Source organism: Xenopus laevis, chromosome 3S, assembly GCF_017654675.1.
Source record: "Xenopus laevis strain J_2021 chromosome 3S, Xenopus_laevis_v10.1, whole genome shotgun sequence".
NCBI classification, from domain to species: Eukaryota; Metazoa; Chordata; class Amphibia; order Anura; family Pipidae; genus Xenopus; species Xenopus laevis.
Genome location: NC_054376.1, coordinates 38626661 through 38640500, shown reverse-complemented (window position 1 = coordinate 38640500; position 13840 = coordinate 38626661). Strand labels below are relative to the sequence as shown.

Below are 13840 nucleotides of genomic sequence, written 5' to 3'. Positions count from 1 at the left end.
ATTGAAGCCTCACAGAGATACAGGAGAGGCAGGGCAGGCACTCGCCGAAAAGTACATTGGGAGTTAATTGCAGTTCAAATAAAAAATGTCGGGATTGCGCAGTACCATGCCGCGGAAGCTCCAGAAATTTGGCCAAACTCATACCCTCGTGGGTTTGTACTTTGAAACCCCGCCTCTGTGTCTTCCATTATTATTATTAGCCCAGTCTGACAGAACGTCCGAGCAGCAGCAGTACCTGTGTGAGCCACCCTTTGAGCGTATGCGCGTCACCACGTCTCCGCCCACAGCAGAAACTGTTGCCTGGCAACCATTAGCAACATCAATGGAGCGGGCGGAGGACGCTTGTCCAATCCGCTTGCACTGTCGGAAAACGCCGCCCGTGACGTGACCGCAGGAGTTTAGAGAGTCCATAGTTTGCGGCGTAACCGAGGTGGTTTATGGCAGTGAGTGTTGATTGGTTGCTGGCGCTGAGGGGGTTCTGTCTGCTTCCCGTTAACGCGGTGGGTTATGGGTCAGGCCCCGGGAAGTACGGACCGGTGTGTGGCGCTGGGCAGCGGTGTGCCCCACGGGTGAGTGTGATTTCTACCTTACCAAGGCGCCCCAGTACCTCTCCCTACTTCCCCACACGCCGGGCACTCCCTGCCTGCTGCTGCAGTGGTTTCTCCCGCACTCTGTGCTGCCTGTTACTTCTTCCCAAGCTGTAGTAGTGTTCATTCACTTGCCAGCCAGTCCCACTTCCTGTAAGGTATGCGCCCCCCACCCTTCTGCTTCCATTGCTTTTTCTTTTGCTCCTCAACTGCCTTCTCTTTAGGGGCTCTGCTGCTAGTTCTAGAGTCTTACAATAGCCTGAAAGCTTCACGGCCTAGTGCCTTTCCAATTGCATCAGCTGCCTCTTGTGTAGCCACTTTGTACTTTCCAACAACAAATTATACCCCGGCCATCTGCTTCTAGCAAGGCTTTTACATGGGACCAGGCCTGGTTAGTCCATCTGATATTCCCTCATGGCTGTGAACAATGTGAACACAAGGGCTTGACAACCCTGAAACAAACTCTCAAATTGTCATTTTCTACAACTCTCCAAACTACATCACTTATTCGTTGTCGTCAAATTATGTGTAAATAAACGGCTGTAGCTGGAACTGGTGGTTCTGACTGTTGAAACAATGTAGCAGACAGGAAGGCCAGGTCTAATTTCCACAACCAGCCAACGTCTGCTACAAAACCAGCCCAGAAGTAGCCCACAAATAGCTCAATCTGTGCAGTGAAAAAAAAAGTTTAAAAAAAAAAATATGAATATATGTGAAAATTAAATAAACAGCTGTAGCTGCAAAAGTGTCTGCCCTGGTGGTTCTGACTATTGCAATAATGTAACAGACAGTGTTGCCAGGTCACAACCAGCCAAAGTCTGCTATAAAACCGGCCCAAAACTAGCCAAGAGGCACTTCAAAAGTAGCCCACAAATACCACAATATGTGTAGTGAAAAAAAATGTAGCAGACAGGGTTGCCAGGTCTAATTTTCACAACCAGCCAAAGTCTGCTACAAAAGCAGCCCACAAATAGCTCAATATGTGCAGTGAAAAAGTCTAAAAATAAAAATAAAAAAAAATGAATATTATGTGAAAATTAAATAAATGGCTGTAGCTGGAACAGTGCCTGTCCTGGTGGTTCTGACTATTCAAGCAATGTAGCAGACCAAGTTGCCATGTCTAATTTTCACTACCAGCTAAAGTCTGCTACAAAACTAGCCAAGAGGCACTTCAAAAGTAGCCCACAAATACCACAATATGTGAAGTGAAAAGAAAAATGAATAAAAGTGAAAATTCACAAATTTTCCCATGAAGCAAAATGGGACAGATTCGCCCGTCACCAGGGGACGGGGCACAGGAGGTATAGGGGCCCCATAAAACCCTAATACATGTACAATTTCATTAAATATTGGTAAAACAGGTCAACCTCTAGACATTTTGGTGGCCTGCATATTTTTGCCCCAAAATTGTCTGAAATTGAGGAAAGTCACTGGAAAATATGAGTGCTTAAAAGGGATGGGAGACTGGGGTACAGAGCCCAAAATCCGCTATCTCTCAACTTCTACATAAGTCAGTCCCATTGCCTATTGTAGTCTTCCATTAAACTTGGCAGTCAGGAAATTGTTAAACAAAAATGACATTACCCAACATGCACTGGGAGAGGTAGGCTTGGCACATTAGGGCTGCTTTCCAAAGTCCAAAAAGTAGCCCAAATTAATACCTTGGCTAGTTTGTAGTTTCAAAACCAGCCTGGGCTTTAAATTATTAGCCCAATTTGGCTGGAAAACCGCCAACCTGGCAACCCTGGTAGCAGAAGCCACCAGATTCACAGGCTGGTGAGAAAGCATGTAAAGCTAACTTCTGCTACATTGTTCCTACTCTGCACAAACAGAGATAATGATTTCCATTTCAGTTTTATTTTCAAAGCCACTGACAAAGTGTATTAAATCTGTATGAAGTAGTTTAGAATTGGATTTTCTTTCATTAGTTTATTTTGTGGTTTCATGCATCCGCTGAAAACCCTGCCTGTAACAATATGAAAGAATATCGACTGTATTATTCTATCTGCCCTATCTTCTTCACTTTCAAATAAAAAAAAAACAATGTCAATAAATAATAAAAAGTATATATCTTTTCCAGGAGTTGTCAAAATTGCATTCCTTTATCATCTGTAGTTTAAATATCCATCTATTAATAAACATAAAAATCCATTCCCCCCCACACACACACACAATCTTGTCACGTTGGAGCATAACATATCAAGTGCTCCTCCCCCCTACACACACATGCACTGCTAATATTAGTGCACAGTCTAAGGGGACAATTTACTTAGTTCGAGTGAAGGAATAGAGTAAAAAAAATTTCGAATGGTTTTTTTTTTGGCTACTTCGACCATCGAATGGGCTACTTTGACCTTCGACTACGACTTTGAATCGAACGTTTCGAACTAAAAAATAATTCGACCATTCGATAGTCGAAGTACTGTCTCTTTTAAAAAAAAAAAAACTTCGACCCTCTAGTTCGCCACCTAAAACCTCCTGAAGTCAATGTTAGAAAGCCTATGGGGACCTTCCCCATAGGCTAAGTTTTTATGGGTCGAAGAAAAATCGTTCGATCGATGGATTAAAATCCTTCGAATCGAACGATATTCGTCTGCCGAATTGTGGTAAATCCTTCGACTTCGATATTCGAAGTTGAAGGATTTCCATTCGGCAGTCGAATATCGAGGGTTAATTAACCCTCGATATTCAACCATAAGTAAATTTGCCCCTAAGAGTAGTCCGTATTTAACACCTTTTAGTTATATTTGTCAACAAATATATTTATTTATTACACAAGAGCCATGAATTGCCTATAAATTATATAATGATATCCTTATAGTACACAAGAACCGTGAATATCCTGTATATTATATAGTGAATAAATTACCCCCTCTTGTAAATTATAAGAATATTATAAGTTACTGAGGAGTTTCATGACCATATAAAATCACGAGGCCGAATTACAAGATATTCATGGCTTTTATGAATTATATATATGTACATACATACATACACTTTTGGTACTGATCTGTTGATTATTATAGAACAATAACTGTGACATTTAAACACTCCTTACAGTACAACTTGACACAAATGATAGTACTGTATTATGACTTTCATTTATCAGTTAATAGAAGACCGCAAAACTGCAAGTTGGCTTAACATATATCCGTGGATATACAAAGGGTATGATCATTAACAGTACAACAAAGCTTCATTAGTGGCATAGAATAGTATGTTACTTATTCATATGCTAAGGTCCAGAATGAAGCAAACATACTTTTATCACGGTTTGTTAAAGGAACAGTAACACAAAAAAATTAAATTGTATTTAGAGTAATTAAAATATAATGTACTGTTTCTCTGCACTGGAACAAGTGGTGTGTTTGCTTCAAAAACACTACTATAGTTTATATAAACAAGCTGCTGTGTGGCCATTGGGGCAGCCATTCAAGCACAGGTTACATAGCAGATAACAGATGAACTCTGTAGAATCCCATTGTATTCTATTATAGAGCGTATCTATTATCTGCTGTGTATCCTGTGACTTTTCTCCTTTCTAGCTTGAATGGCAGTTTAATTATATAAACTATAGTAGTCTTGCTAAAGCAAAACATATATTTTAGCAATGCATAGCAACAGTACATTAGATTTGAATAACTTTAAAAAATAATTTTTTTTTTGTTGTTACTGTTCAAAGTAGTTTAAATTGGAAATTTAGATCCAATATGTGGTTGGGCATTTACATTTACACTCGGAGCAATATTCTTACAAGACTCATGGAAAGAGCAAGAGGCTCTGGTTTAAACTATTAACATTTTAGATAGGGGTTCCCAAACTGTGTGGCTTTGGGATCTTTGGGACTATAATTATTTGCACTCATAGATTCATATGAAAGCCCAGCCTTATGGTCACTTGGGGTGAGATTTTGTGCAAAAACTTGCTCTTCTACATACCAGTGGCTTATTGATGATTGATAGACAAACACTTCATTTGGATAACACTTCGTCAACAGGAATTTATCAACCTTGTTTTCTCTGCACTGCTTCTTGAATTCCTAATGAGCATAGCACAGTTTGCACTCCGTAACCACCCAAAAGCATTTATTTCTGTTTTCAGTAATAATTAAATGTCATACTCGTTTGCAGTTCCCATTAATTACAATGAGACATGAGCTATATATTCTATTGAAGGCAGCTTTCTGGAGGGCAGTTGTATGGATAGTATTCCATCTTTGCTGGTCGTAGTGCTACCAAAGCACCAAACTGTCAAATCAATCAAAGTGGTGTGTTTTGTGTGTACTGCCATAAATTTGTTGAGTATGTTGTGATCAGATGCAGGGGTCCACTAATAAAGGCTGTGCATAAGAGCCAATGGCACTTTGCATGTTGATGATCATCACTTCCAGCCAATCAGCAGCTATAACACCTTTACTGGAGATGCCCATAGAGACCAGCAACCACAATATATTATGAAATCATTATTATTATTATCAAGGCATTGAGAAAGGTCCCAGTTGGGACCGATGCGTCACGTTGGCTATACATGCTTTACCAAATGCACGTTTTTTGATTTGATAATATCCTGTGGTTGCTGGTTCTTAATGTATATTGATATTTAACCGTGCAACTGGGAGTAACCTGGAAGCAGTGTGCCATCCATTGAGCAAATTTGCACAGAATAAACATTAGGTATTAAGTTGTAGAACAAACACACCCCCTACCTCCTGGAGGACCCCTGACAGCAGCCGGAGAAAGAAGAAAGGTTGGCCGGTGCTAGTGTGTGTATATATTATTCAATAAATATTGGTGATTTAAGAATTTGGTGTGCTGGTCCATCCTAAAGCACCATATATAATTATTTGACCACACACCCAAAAGGTATAATAGCTGCTGATTGGCTGGCAATGATGATCATTATCATGCAAAGTGCCATCGGCTCCTATGCACAGCCTGGGAAAGTAGGAAGTGGAACAGCTGGCTGGCACTAGTGACATTTTTGGGAATATTGCCATTAGAGCTTGCTTCTGCTGCATTGTTTCAAGTGTCAGAACCAACAGTGCAGAGAGTGACAAATTCTGCTTGCAGCTGCCTTTACAAAAAACTCGGAAAGCCGCTTAGAATTATATTTTCCTTCATTGCACTTGAAAAAATATATGGGTGGGTCCACCTTACATAAATTACCTTAAAAGATACATATCTTCCAAACTCAAAAGATACATATTCTTATTCCACAGAAGATATTGTTACATTCATACAATGTAACATCTTGCCTTTTTTCAGTCACTGGTTTCTTAAACCAGCATAGAAACATCCATTCATCCAGCCAAAACATCACGTCATTTCTATGCTGGAAACATACACATAGCAATAATTTAATACAGGCCAAGTAAAATGTAATTTTTTAAACTTGGAGAAAAAAAAAAAAAAAAATATATATATATATATATACAGGTATATATTTCTAGCATAAAGCGGGGAGTGGGATAGCCTAACTAACCCAATAAGTGATTTCAAATTTATGATTCAGCCGCCTACTATAGGAAGAGATTTTACTGTATTAAAGGAGGTTATAAAGATCCTTCCTAAACATCATAGGGGGCTCATATTTGGGTCCTGACTCACATGGCTTTGTGTATGTGTTATGCATTTGAATGTTCGTGCTTAGGGGGTGACTTCTTATACAGTACATGGCCATCTTATTCCTAGCTCTCTACAGTACCACACACATCTTGTAGGGCAAATCATCCAAGGACTTTCACCAGAAGGCCCAGTGGAAGGTGTATATAGGATAAAACCTTAGCTTTCATAAGACAGATGTTATTTTTATTTGTTTACATGATATAATTATATTGATATTATTATATTGACCATTTTATATGTTCCTTATAAAGTTCTTATATTTTTCTCCCGTACTATATTACAGGTTGGCATTTCTGGGAATTAAAAAATTGAAAGGAAAAATCAAAGGTAAGTTGGCTTTAATTTTTGCTCTCTGATGTGAAATGACTCCATCTGTTTGTTCAAAATATCTGGTTTTGTTAGCCAAGCTCTTTTGACAATTAACATGCTCAAGCTCTGTTGCATTTTGCAGGAAAATGGCAGCGCAGTGCTTATGTCTAACAGGACATGCCCAAGCACATGATAATATAACAATTAGGGCAGAGACGCACCCGAAGATTCGGGCAGATTTAGTCAACTGGCAACATTTCACCTCTTCTTCGGGTGACTAATCTTCCTGAAGAGCCTTCCTGTCGGCTTGAATCTAAATCGACGGTGGGACGGCACTCGGAGCTCTTCGTTTTCCAAAGTCGTCTGAAATTTTGTCGTGAGGCAACTTTGGAAAACGAAGCGCTCCAAGTGCCATCCCGTCGGAGATTTAGCTTCTAGCTGGTAGGAAGGAAGTTATGGGAGATTAGTCGTCTGAAGAAGAGGCTATTTGTCTCCGGGCGACTAATCTCCCCGAATCTTTGCGTGTGTCTCTGCCCTTAAAGGGGTTGTTCACCTTCCAAACACATTTTTCAGTTCAATTGTTTTCAGATTTTTCACGATAAACAAAGGCTTTTTTTCAGTTACTTTCCATTACTTATTTTTTATTTATTTATTTTTTTAAATCTAAGTTTAAAGTTGAATGTTCATGTCTCTGGTGTTTGAGTCTGGCAGGTCAGTAATTGAGGTGCAGACTCTACTGTTACAATTTTGCAGCATTTAGTTGATACATTTTTCAGCAGCTTCTCCGGAGCATTAGCAACTATTATATCAATTCTAACGGCTGCAGGGATTCTGCTCAGCAGGGACAAAGATAAGAAATGTATCTACTAAATGTATCAATTTAGAACAGTTTACAGGGTCGGTGACCCCCCTCCCAGAAATGCTTTAGAAGGTAAAAATTTATACTTCAATATTATTAAAACCATCACACATAAAAATAGAAAATAGTAATTAGAAAAAGTCTTTATTATTTATGCATGTTACATAACTGTTCAGTGAGTTTGCATTTGATCCTTATCATGCAGGTCAGATTCAAAAGCAACAGTTATGACCCATGTACCCCCCCTCAAGGCGCTGATTGGTTACTGCCTGATAACCAATCAGTGGAAACCAAGAGAGCTGAGAAGCAGGAAGTAGTGTTCTGGCTATTATGTTAGACATCCAGCCTTTAACTAACTATATTAGAAATGTTTCTTATTTTGCACAGCCTATCTATTTACCCAGTTTTTATTTTTATACTGAATAATTCTTTTAACATACTACAATAATTAGGTATTACCCCTGTACAAAAAGTCATATGAGTTGGGTGGGCATCCAGAGAAATGCAATATTTATTGTGTGACAATGTTTTCTCTTCTGTTTGTTAGTACAGGTATTGGATCTGTTATTCAGAAACCAGTTATCCAAAGCTCCGTTATCGAAAATCCCAGATCACAAGCAGATCACAAGCATTCTGGATAACAGGTCTCATACCCTGTACAACATTCAGTAATCTTTTTTGTAAACACTGAATTTTGTACTGAAAGGATCTGGTCAATAAAAATAAAGAAGTAGGTAATATTCTGCTGTGGTCTACAGGATGATAGAATTCAGATGGAAACCACTTTTCTGAACTTTTTTTCCAGAAATGGCACCTCCGCTTTACATAAGAAAATCTGTTTGCTGGTAATCGCTGCTCATCTGCTTCTGTTATAGAAGGTGAGAACTGTAGCACATACAGATTACAGGTGTGACTATACCTAACTAAAGTTTGTGGTGGCAGTTGTAGCTGTTTAACACATGCCAACTTTACCTGTGTCTTGACAAATCCCTATTACTGACATGTGCCATAGTACTGATTTGTTATTATTGTGATAATTCCAGATTATCAGGTAATGTGCAACATGCTATTACTGAAACAAATAGCAAAAATGCAGCTTACATTTAGACTAATATCAGTCAGAATATATTAAGAAGTGATTCATATTTGCACCAGTGGCTTATGCAGATAAGTACCTGAGTAAACAGTGTGATGGTAAATAATATCTCAAATGAGCAAAATTTTTCTGATCTTGAATGTCCTTTTCTTTCTGTAATCCTGATTTATATAGTTGGGCATTCTTCTGTTGTTAGTTACAGATTTACATACAAAGAAGCCAATAACCAATACAAGATATAAAGAGAGTGCTGCTATGAGTTGTTAAATTCTATTTATGCTTTCCCTTTAAAGCTTATTTATTTGTATGGTTCTCAAAATATGTAGTTGTACTTCATTTCCTTTTTTTTAACCAGGCGAAGGCATTTTCTTGAGACATGAAGTGCCTTTTTGTAATGAAGGAAGCTCCTGTACGGATCACAAAAGAATTGTGAAAATTCCTAGCAAGGTATGACAACACTTCCCCAAAAGGGTTATGGAACACCCATTAATAGGGCTGACGTTTAAAGTATGGTTCATCATCAGGGATAAAAGTTCTCTGATTAAATTTCACTATATACTCCAGCCACTGGTTAATAACTTATTGTTTAAGCCCAGCCTAGAATAGGGGTTATTTAAGAGATGGCAATTTAGCATGGGCAGACCTTCAAAAACAACTGATTTTATAAGCTGTGATAAAGTGATTCCGCTTGTCGATCTACAAAAAATGTGTGGAGCCCATCCGTTAGACAGTAGGAATATATATAGTGAATAAAGTACCCCCTCTTGTAAATTATAAGGATATTATAAGTTACCAAGGAGCTTCATCACCATATAAAAACACGAGGCTGAACTCCGAGGTAACTTCTAATATCCTCATATTTTGCAACTGAGGGTTAATTATTTATTATTATACACAAATTTCAGTGAGTCATGTGACGGAAATGACATCAGAATTCACCATTTATAACTGATGACATCAGAACTCACTGTTTATAAAGTGGATAATTTACCCCCTTCTGTAATTTATAAAAATATTATGTCACCATAGGTCACATAACTCCGAGGTGACTTCTAATATCTTTATAAATTTCAGTAGGGGGTACATTATGCATTATAATGTACGTTTTGTTTGAAATGTTGGGAGGGGGGTCAGCGTCCAATTGCGGTCGCCGGTGTCCAAATCGGGTGCGCCGGCGTCCAATTCGGGCGCGCCTGCATTCAATTTGAATGCCGTGGCCTCAAATTTGGACGCACTGCGTCAAATTCGGTCGCCGGGGACCTGTGTTATAAACGGCAAGTTGTGACATCAGAACCCACCATTTATAAGGATATAATTTACAGTCTGGTCCCATAGAGAAATGAGCAGACTGTAGATTATATAGTGAATAAAGTACCCCCTCTTGTAAAATATAAGGATATTATAAGTTACCGAGGAGTTTCATGACCATATAAAAACACGAGGCCGAAGGCCGAGTGTTTTTATACAGGTCATGGAACTCCGAAGTAACTTCTAATATCCTCATATTTTGCAACTGGGGGTACTTTATTTATTATAATACACAAATTTAAGTGAGTTATGTGACAGAAATGACATCAGAACTCACCGTTTATAACTGATGACATCAGAACTCACCGTTTATAAGGATATAATTTACAGGATATTCATGGCTTTTGTGTATTATAAGGATATAATACACAAAAGCCATGAATATCCTGTAAATTATATCCTTATAAAAGGTTCTGATGTCATCAGCTATAAATGTTGAGTTCTGATGTCATTTCTGTCACATGACTCACTGAAATTTGTGTATTATAATAAATAAAGTACCCCCAGTTGCAAAATATGAGGATATTAGAAGTTACCTCAGCCTTCGGCCTCCTGTTTTTATATGGTCATGAAACTCCTCGGTAACTTATAATATCCTTATATTTTACAAGAGGGGGTACTTTATTCACTATATCATTTACAAAATATTCATGGCTTTTGTGTATTATAATCCGTAACCTTTTAGGTAATTGCCTACCAAACAACTAAATGCCATGTTAATCTTTGCAATTTTGCTGAATTCCCCTTGAAAAGAATCCAGGTAACTAGAGATGTGACCACCAAGGAATTTCCAGTGGCAACATCTTAATCTGCTCTCCACACCTGCACCCAACATTTACATTTCCCATCAGATCAATTTATTTTATGTAACAGAATCTACACATTGCCAATAGAATAAGATTGTTTAAAAAATGTTGTTGTTTTTTTATACTGATGGAAGCCTTTTATTTTATAGTGACATACATCTGTAAACATTTTTGCATTTATCTCATCTATAAGGCTCATATCACATGAGTCAGTTTTGGCACAAAGGCGTACCTAGCTGGTGCACAAATTGTCAGGGGTGTTGAGGTGGCGTGTGATGTTGTGGGTTCCCACTGGGGCCCTACCACTGTAATGTAAGACCCTTTGTGGGGTCTGCTGCCCTTATTGTAATGCGATCGGCATTCAACTCTGGAAAAGTTAATGTTTTAAAAATGAGAAATTTAGACATTCTTCCACCAAGTGAATAAAAGCGGGTAGAAAAAGTTATTTATGACCAAATATACAGTCTTACACATTTATGTGGTGGGTTTTTACTCTTTTGGGACCTTTGATCTATTTATCCTTCTATGTTTTAAAAATGCCATCTAACATAGGGCAATGTTTCTTAATATATATGTATAGATTGTGAATGTCTCATGGACAAATACAAGCTATAAAATTGTGCCTATGGTATTATGTCTTTTCTTTCCGTTGGTACAGGTGGTATCTATGGTAGGAATGTATGGTGAGGTATAGAAGAGTAGAAGAATGTTGCACCATCACTGCCGCAGGAATCCTGAGTTACAGGAGGAGCTGCGTATCCAGGCTGCTGTTGCTGCAGGAGATGTACATACTGTACGCACAATGCTGGAGCAGGGATACTCCCCTAATGGACGCGATGCCAACGGCTGGACGTTACTACACTTCTCTGCTGCTCGGGGTAAAGAGAGATGCGTACGGGTGTTCTTAGAGCATGGAGGTAATGTGCAAATGTTTGCATATGGTTTAAGAGATTTCTGTTATTAAAGGGGTTGTTCGCATTACAAACACTTTTTCAGTTTTCAGAGTGTTCCCCAAAAATAGACTTTTTTCATTACTTTCGATTTATTATTTATTTATTTTTAAATCTTAGTTTAAAGTTGATTGTCTCTGTTAGTGAGGCCTGGGTCGAGAATTTCTCGACCCGCACCCGACCCTAACCCACCCCCCTCCTGAACCACACCCGGCCTGGTCCCGCCCCTGTCCTCTTTTTATAGATCTGCGCCCCCGCCCCGCAGTGACGTCACAAAAGGGGCGGGCGGGGGCAGTCGGAAGTCTATAAATTCCGGCGCCGGAAGCCAACAGTACTAGGTAGGGGGCGGGGAGATCAGGAGAAGCGCGCGACCTGAAGATTTTGTGCCGGAGTCGGCCGGAACCTGCTGACCTGCTGGTTTGGGGTCGGCCCGCACATCAGTAGTCCCTCTCTGGTGTTTGAGCCTGGCAGCTCAGTAATTCAGGCGCACTCTAAACTGCTACAATTTTTCAACATTTAGTTGATACATTTTTCAGCAGCACCTCTGGAGTATTAGCAACTATTGTATCAATTCTAACAGCTGCCTGTAATAAAATTTAGGGATTCTGCACAGCAGGGACAAAGATAAGAAATGTATCAACTAAATTTATCAGTTTAGAAAAGTTTACTGGGTCAGCAACCCCCCCCCCCCCGGGCTGCTTAAGAGAGTGAAAAATGAAATTTTACACTTCAATTTTAGAAAACCGGTCACACACAGAAAATAGTAAGTAATTACAAGTCGTCATTTCTGGTGAACTATCTGAAAACTTGGTATTTGAAGGTAAATAACCCCTGTAACGGTACCGTAATCCCACTTTTTTGGGAGTTTGTGTCATGGAAATATTAAAGGGCCAGAAGTTTAAATAATATTTACAATTGATATAATACCTGTCTGCCACTTTGTTGGCAGCAACATTTTATATGAGAGCCTGTTACCGTATATACTCGCGTATAAGCCGAGTTTTTCAGCACCCAAAATGTGCTGAAAAACTCAAACTCGGCTTATACGCGGGTCATACCTCCTTCCGCGGCCCCAGCAGGACTGTCTGTGACTGACTGTGTCGCCGCCCGGAGCAGGTCCAGGAGCTCCGGGCGGCGCGTCCTTCCCTGCCGGCGTTCGCTCCCAAAATGGCGGCGCCCATGGCCGCCACGTGGGTAGCGGCCGGCGCCGCTACCCACGTGGCGGCCATGGGCGCCGCCATTTTGGGAGCGAACGCCGGCAGGGAAGGACGCGCCGCCCGGAGCTCCTGGACCTGCTCCGGGCGGCGACACAGTCAGTCACAGACAGTCCTGCTGGGGCCGGGTCACGTTTTACTGTGACAGAGGGAAGAGCAGCAGACGTGAGGGCCGGGGTGGGGAGAGCGACAGATGGGGAGGGCAGGGGGGGGAAGTGGCAGAGGGAAGCAAACATGAAATAGGGGTAGACAGAGGACCCTTTAACAGGTACCTGCCCAGTGTCCCCCAATTGTTGCGGCCGGGTCACATTCACATTTTGAAATCTGACATGGGGCCCCTAGGCTTATACACGAGTCAATACATTTTTCCAGTTTTCTTAGGTAAATTAGGTACCTCGGCTTATACACGGGTCGGCTTATACACGAGTATATACGGTATATAAATGTGCATAGAGCCAGGAAAACTAAAATTGTTGTATTCAAGTCATCTGTCTAAGGAACATGTGCCCCACAACCTTATTGGAACTTACAGGGCAGTGGCTTTTACATTATAGTACAGTGGAGTGCATTTAGCTCCTTTAAAGACCACTTCTTGTTGGTTCTACCTTGTCTTTATTTGTCAGTGACATTACATACAATAGCTAAGGCTGGAAAAAAAGTTTCCCATCTGTCATGTTCAACTATTTTGCTCATATAACTCTGCCTAGTTTCTAGTTGTTATTATAGTTTATGCTAAACATAGAAAGGCATTTCTGACACTTTGTGCATCTGCTTCTTGAGATGTAGAGGTATATGTCTCACAGTTGCAGAGTTGGTGCTTATTGTGGAAATGACTTATTTTCATTGATTATTATTTCATTTGCTTCTCACATTATATTTCTTTTCCTTCAAATATTTTTAAAACAAATTTACTAAAATCAAATTATGTATTATTACAATATTATTATGTATATATCTTGATATGATTTAAACTAGACATAACGAGGCCTAATCTTGCTCCACAATTTTGCTTTCCACCAGTAGATGGCAACATATTCCTTTTATAACTGATATCGTCTGCACTTTTATGGGTTATTTCGACTGGGAT

At 39.7% G+C, this 13840-nt stretch overlaps 1 protein-coding gene across 4 annotated transcripts in view; it reads left to right on the top strand.

Moving 5' to 3' along the window:
- The window catches only part of asb7.S (ankyrin repeat and SOCS box containing 7 S homeolog), a 28084-nt gene continuing 14244 nt past the window's right edge, over positions 1 to 13840 (top strand). Inside the window, exons 1-5 of one of the 4 annotated variants that reach the window (XM_018255272.2) lie at positions 1 to 745; positions 6495 to 6538; positions 8185 to 8257; positions 8831 to 8922; positions 11248 to 11506. In XM_018255272.2, coding sequence (XP_018110761.1) covers positions 11296 to 11506 — 211 coding nt within the window. In that variant the 5' untranslated portion in view covers positions 1 to 745; positions 6495 to 6538; positions 8185 to 8257; positions 8831 to 8922; positions 11248 to 11295. The remainder of the gene's footprint in view (positions 746 to 6494; positions 6539 to 8184; positions 8258 to 8830; positions 8923 to 11247; positions 11507 to 13840) is intronic. The other 3 variants (XM_018255274.2, XM_018255273.2, XM_041588213.1) reach the window with 3 other exon arrangements.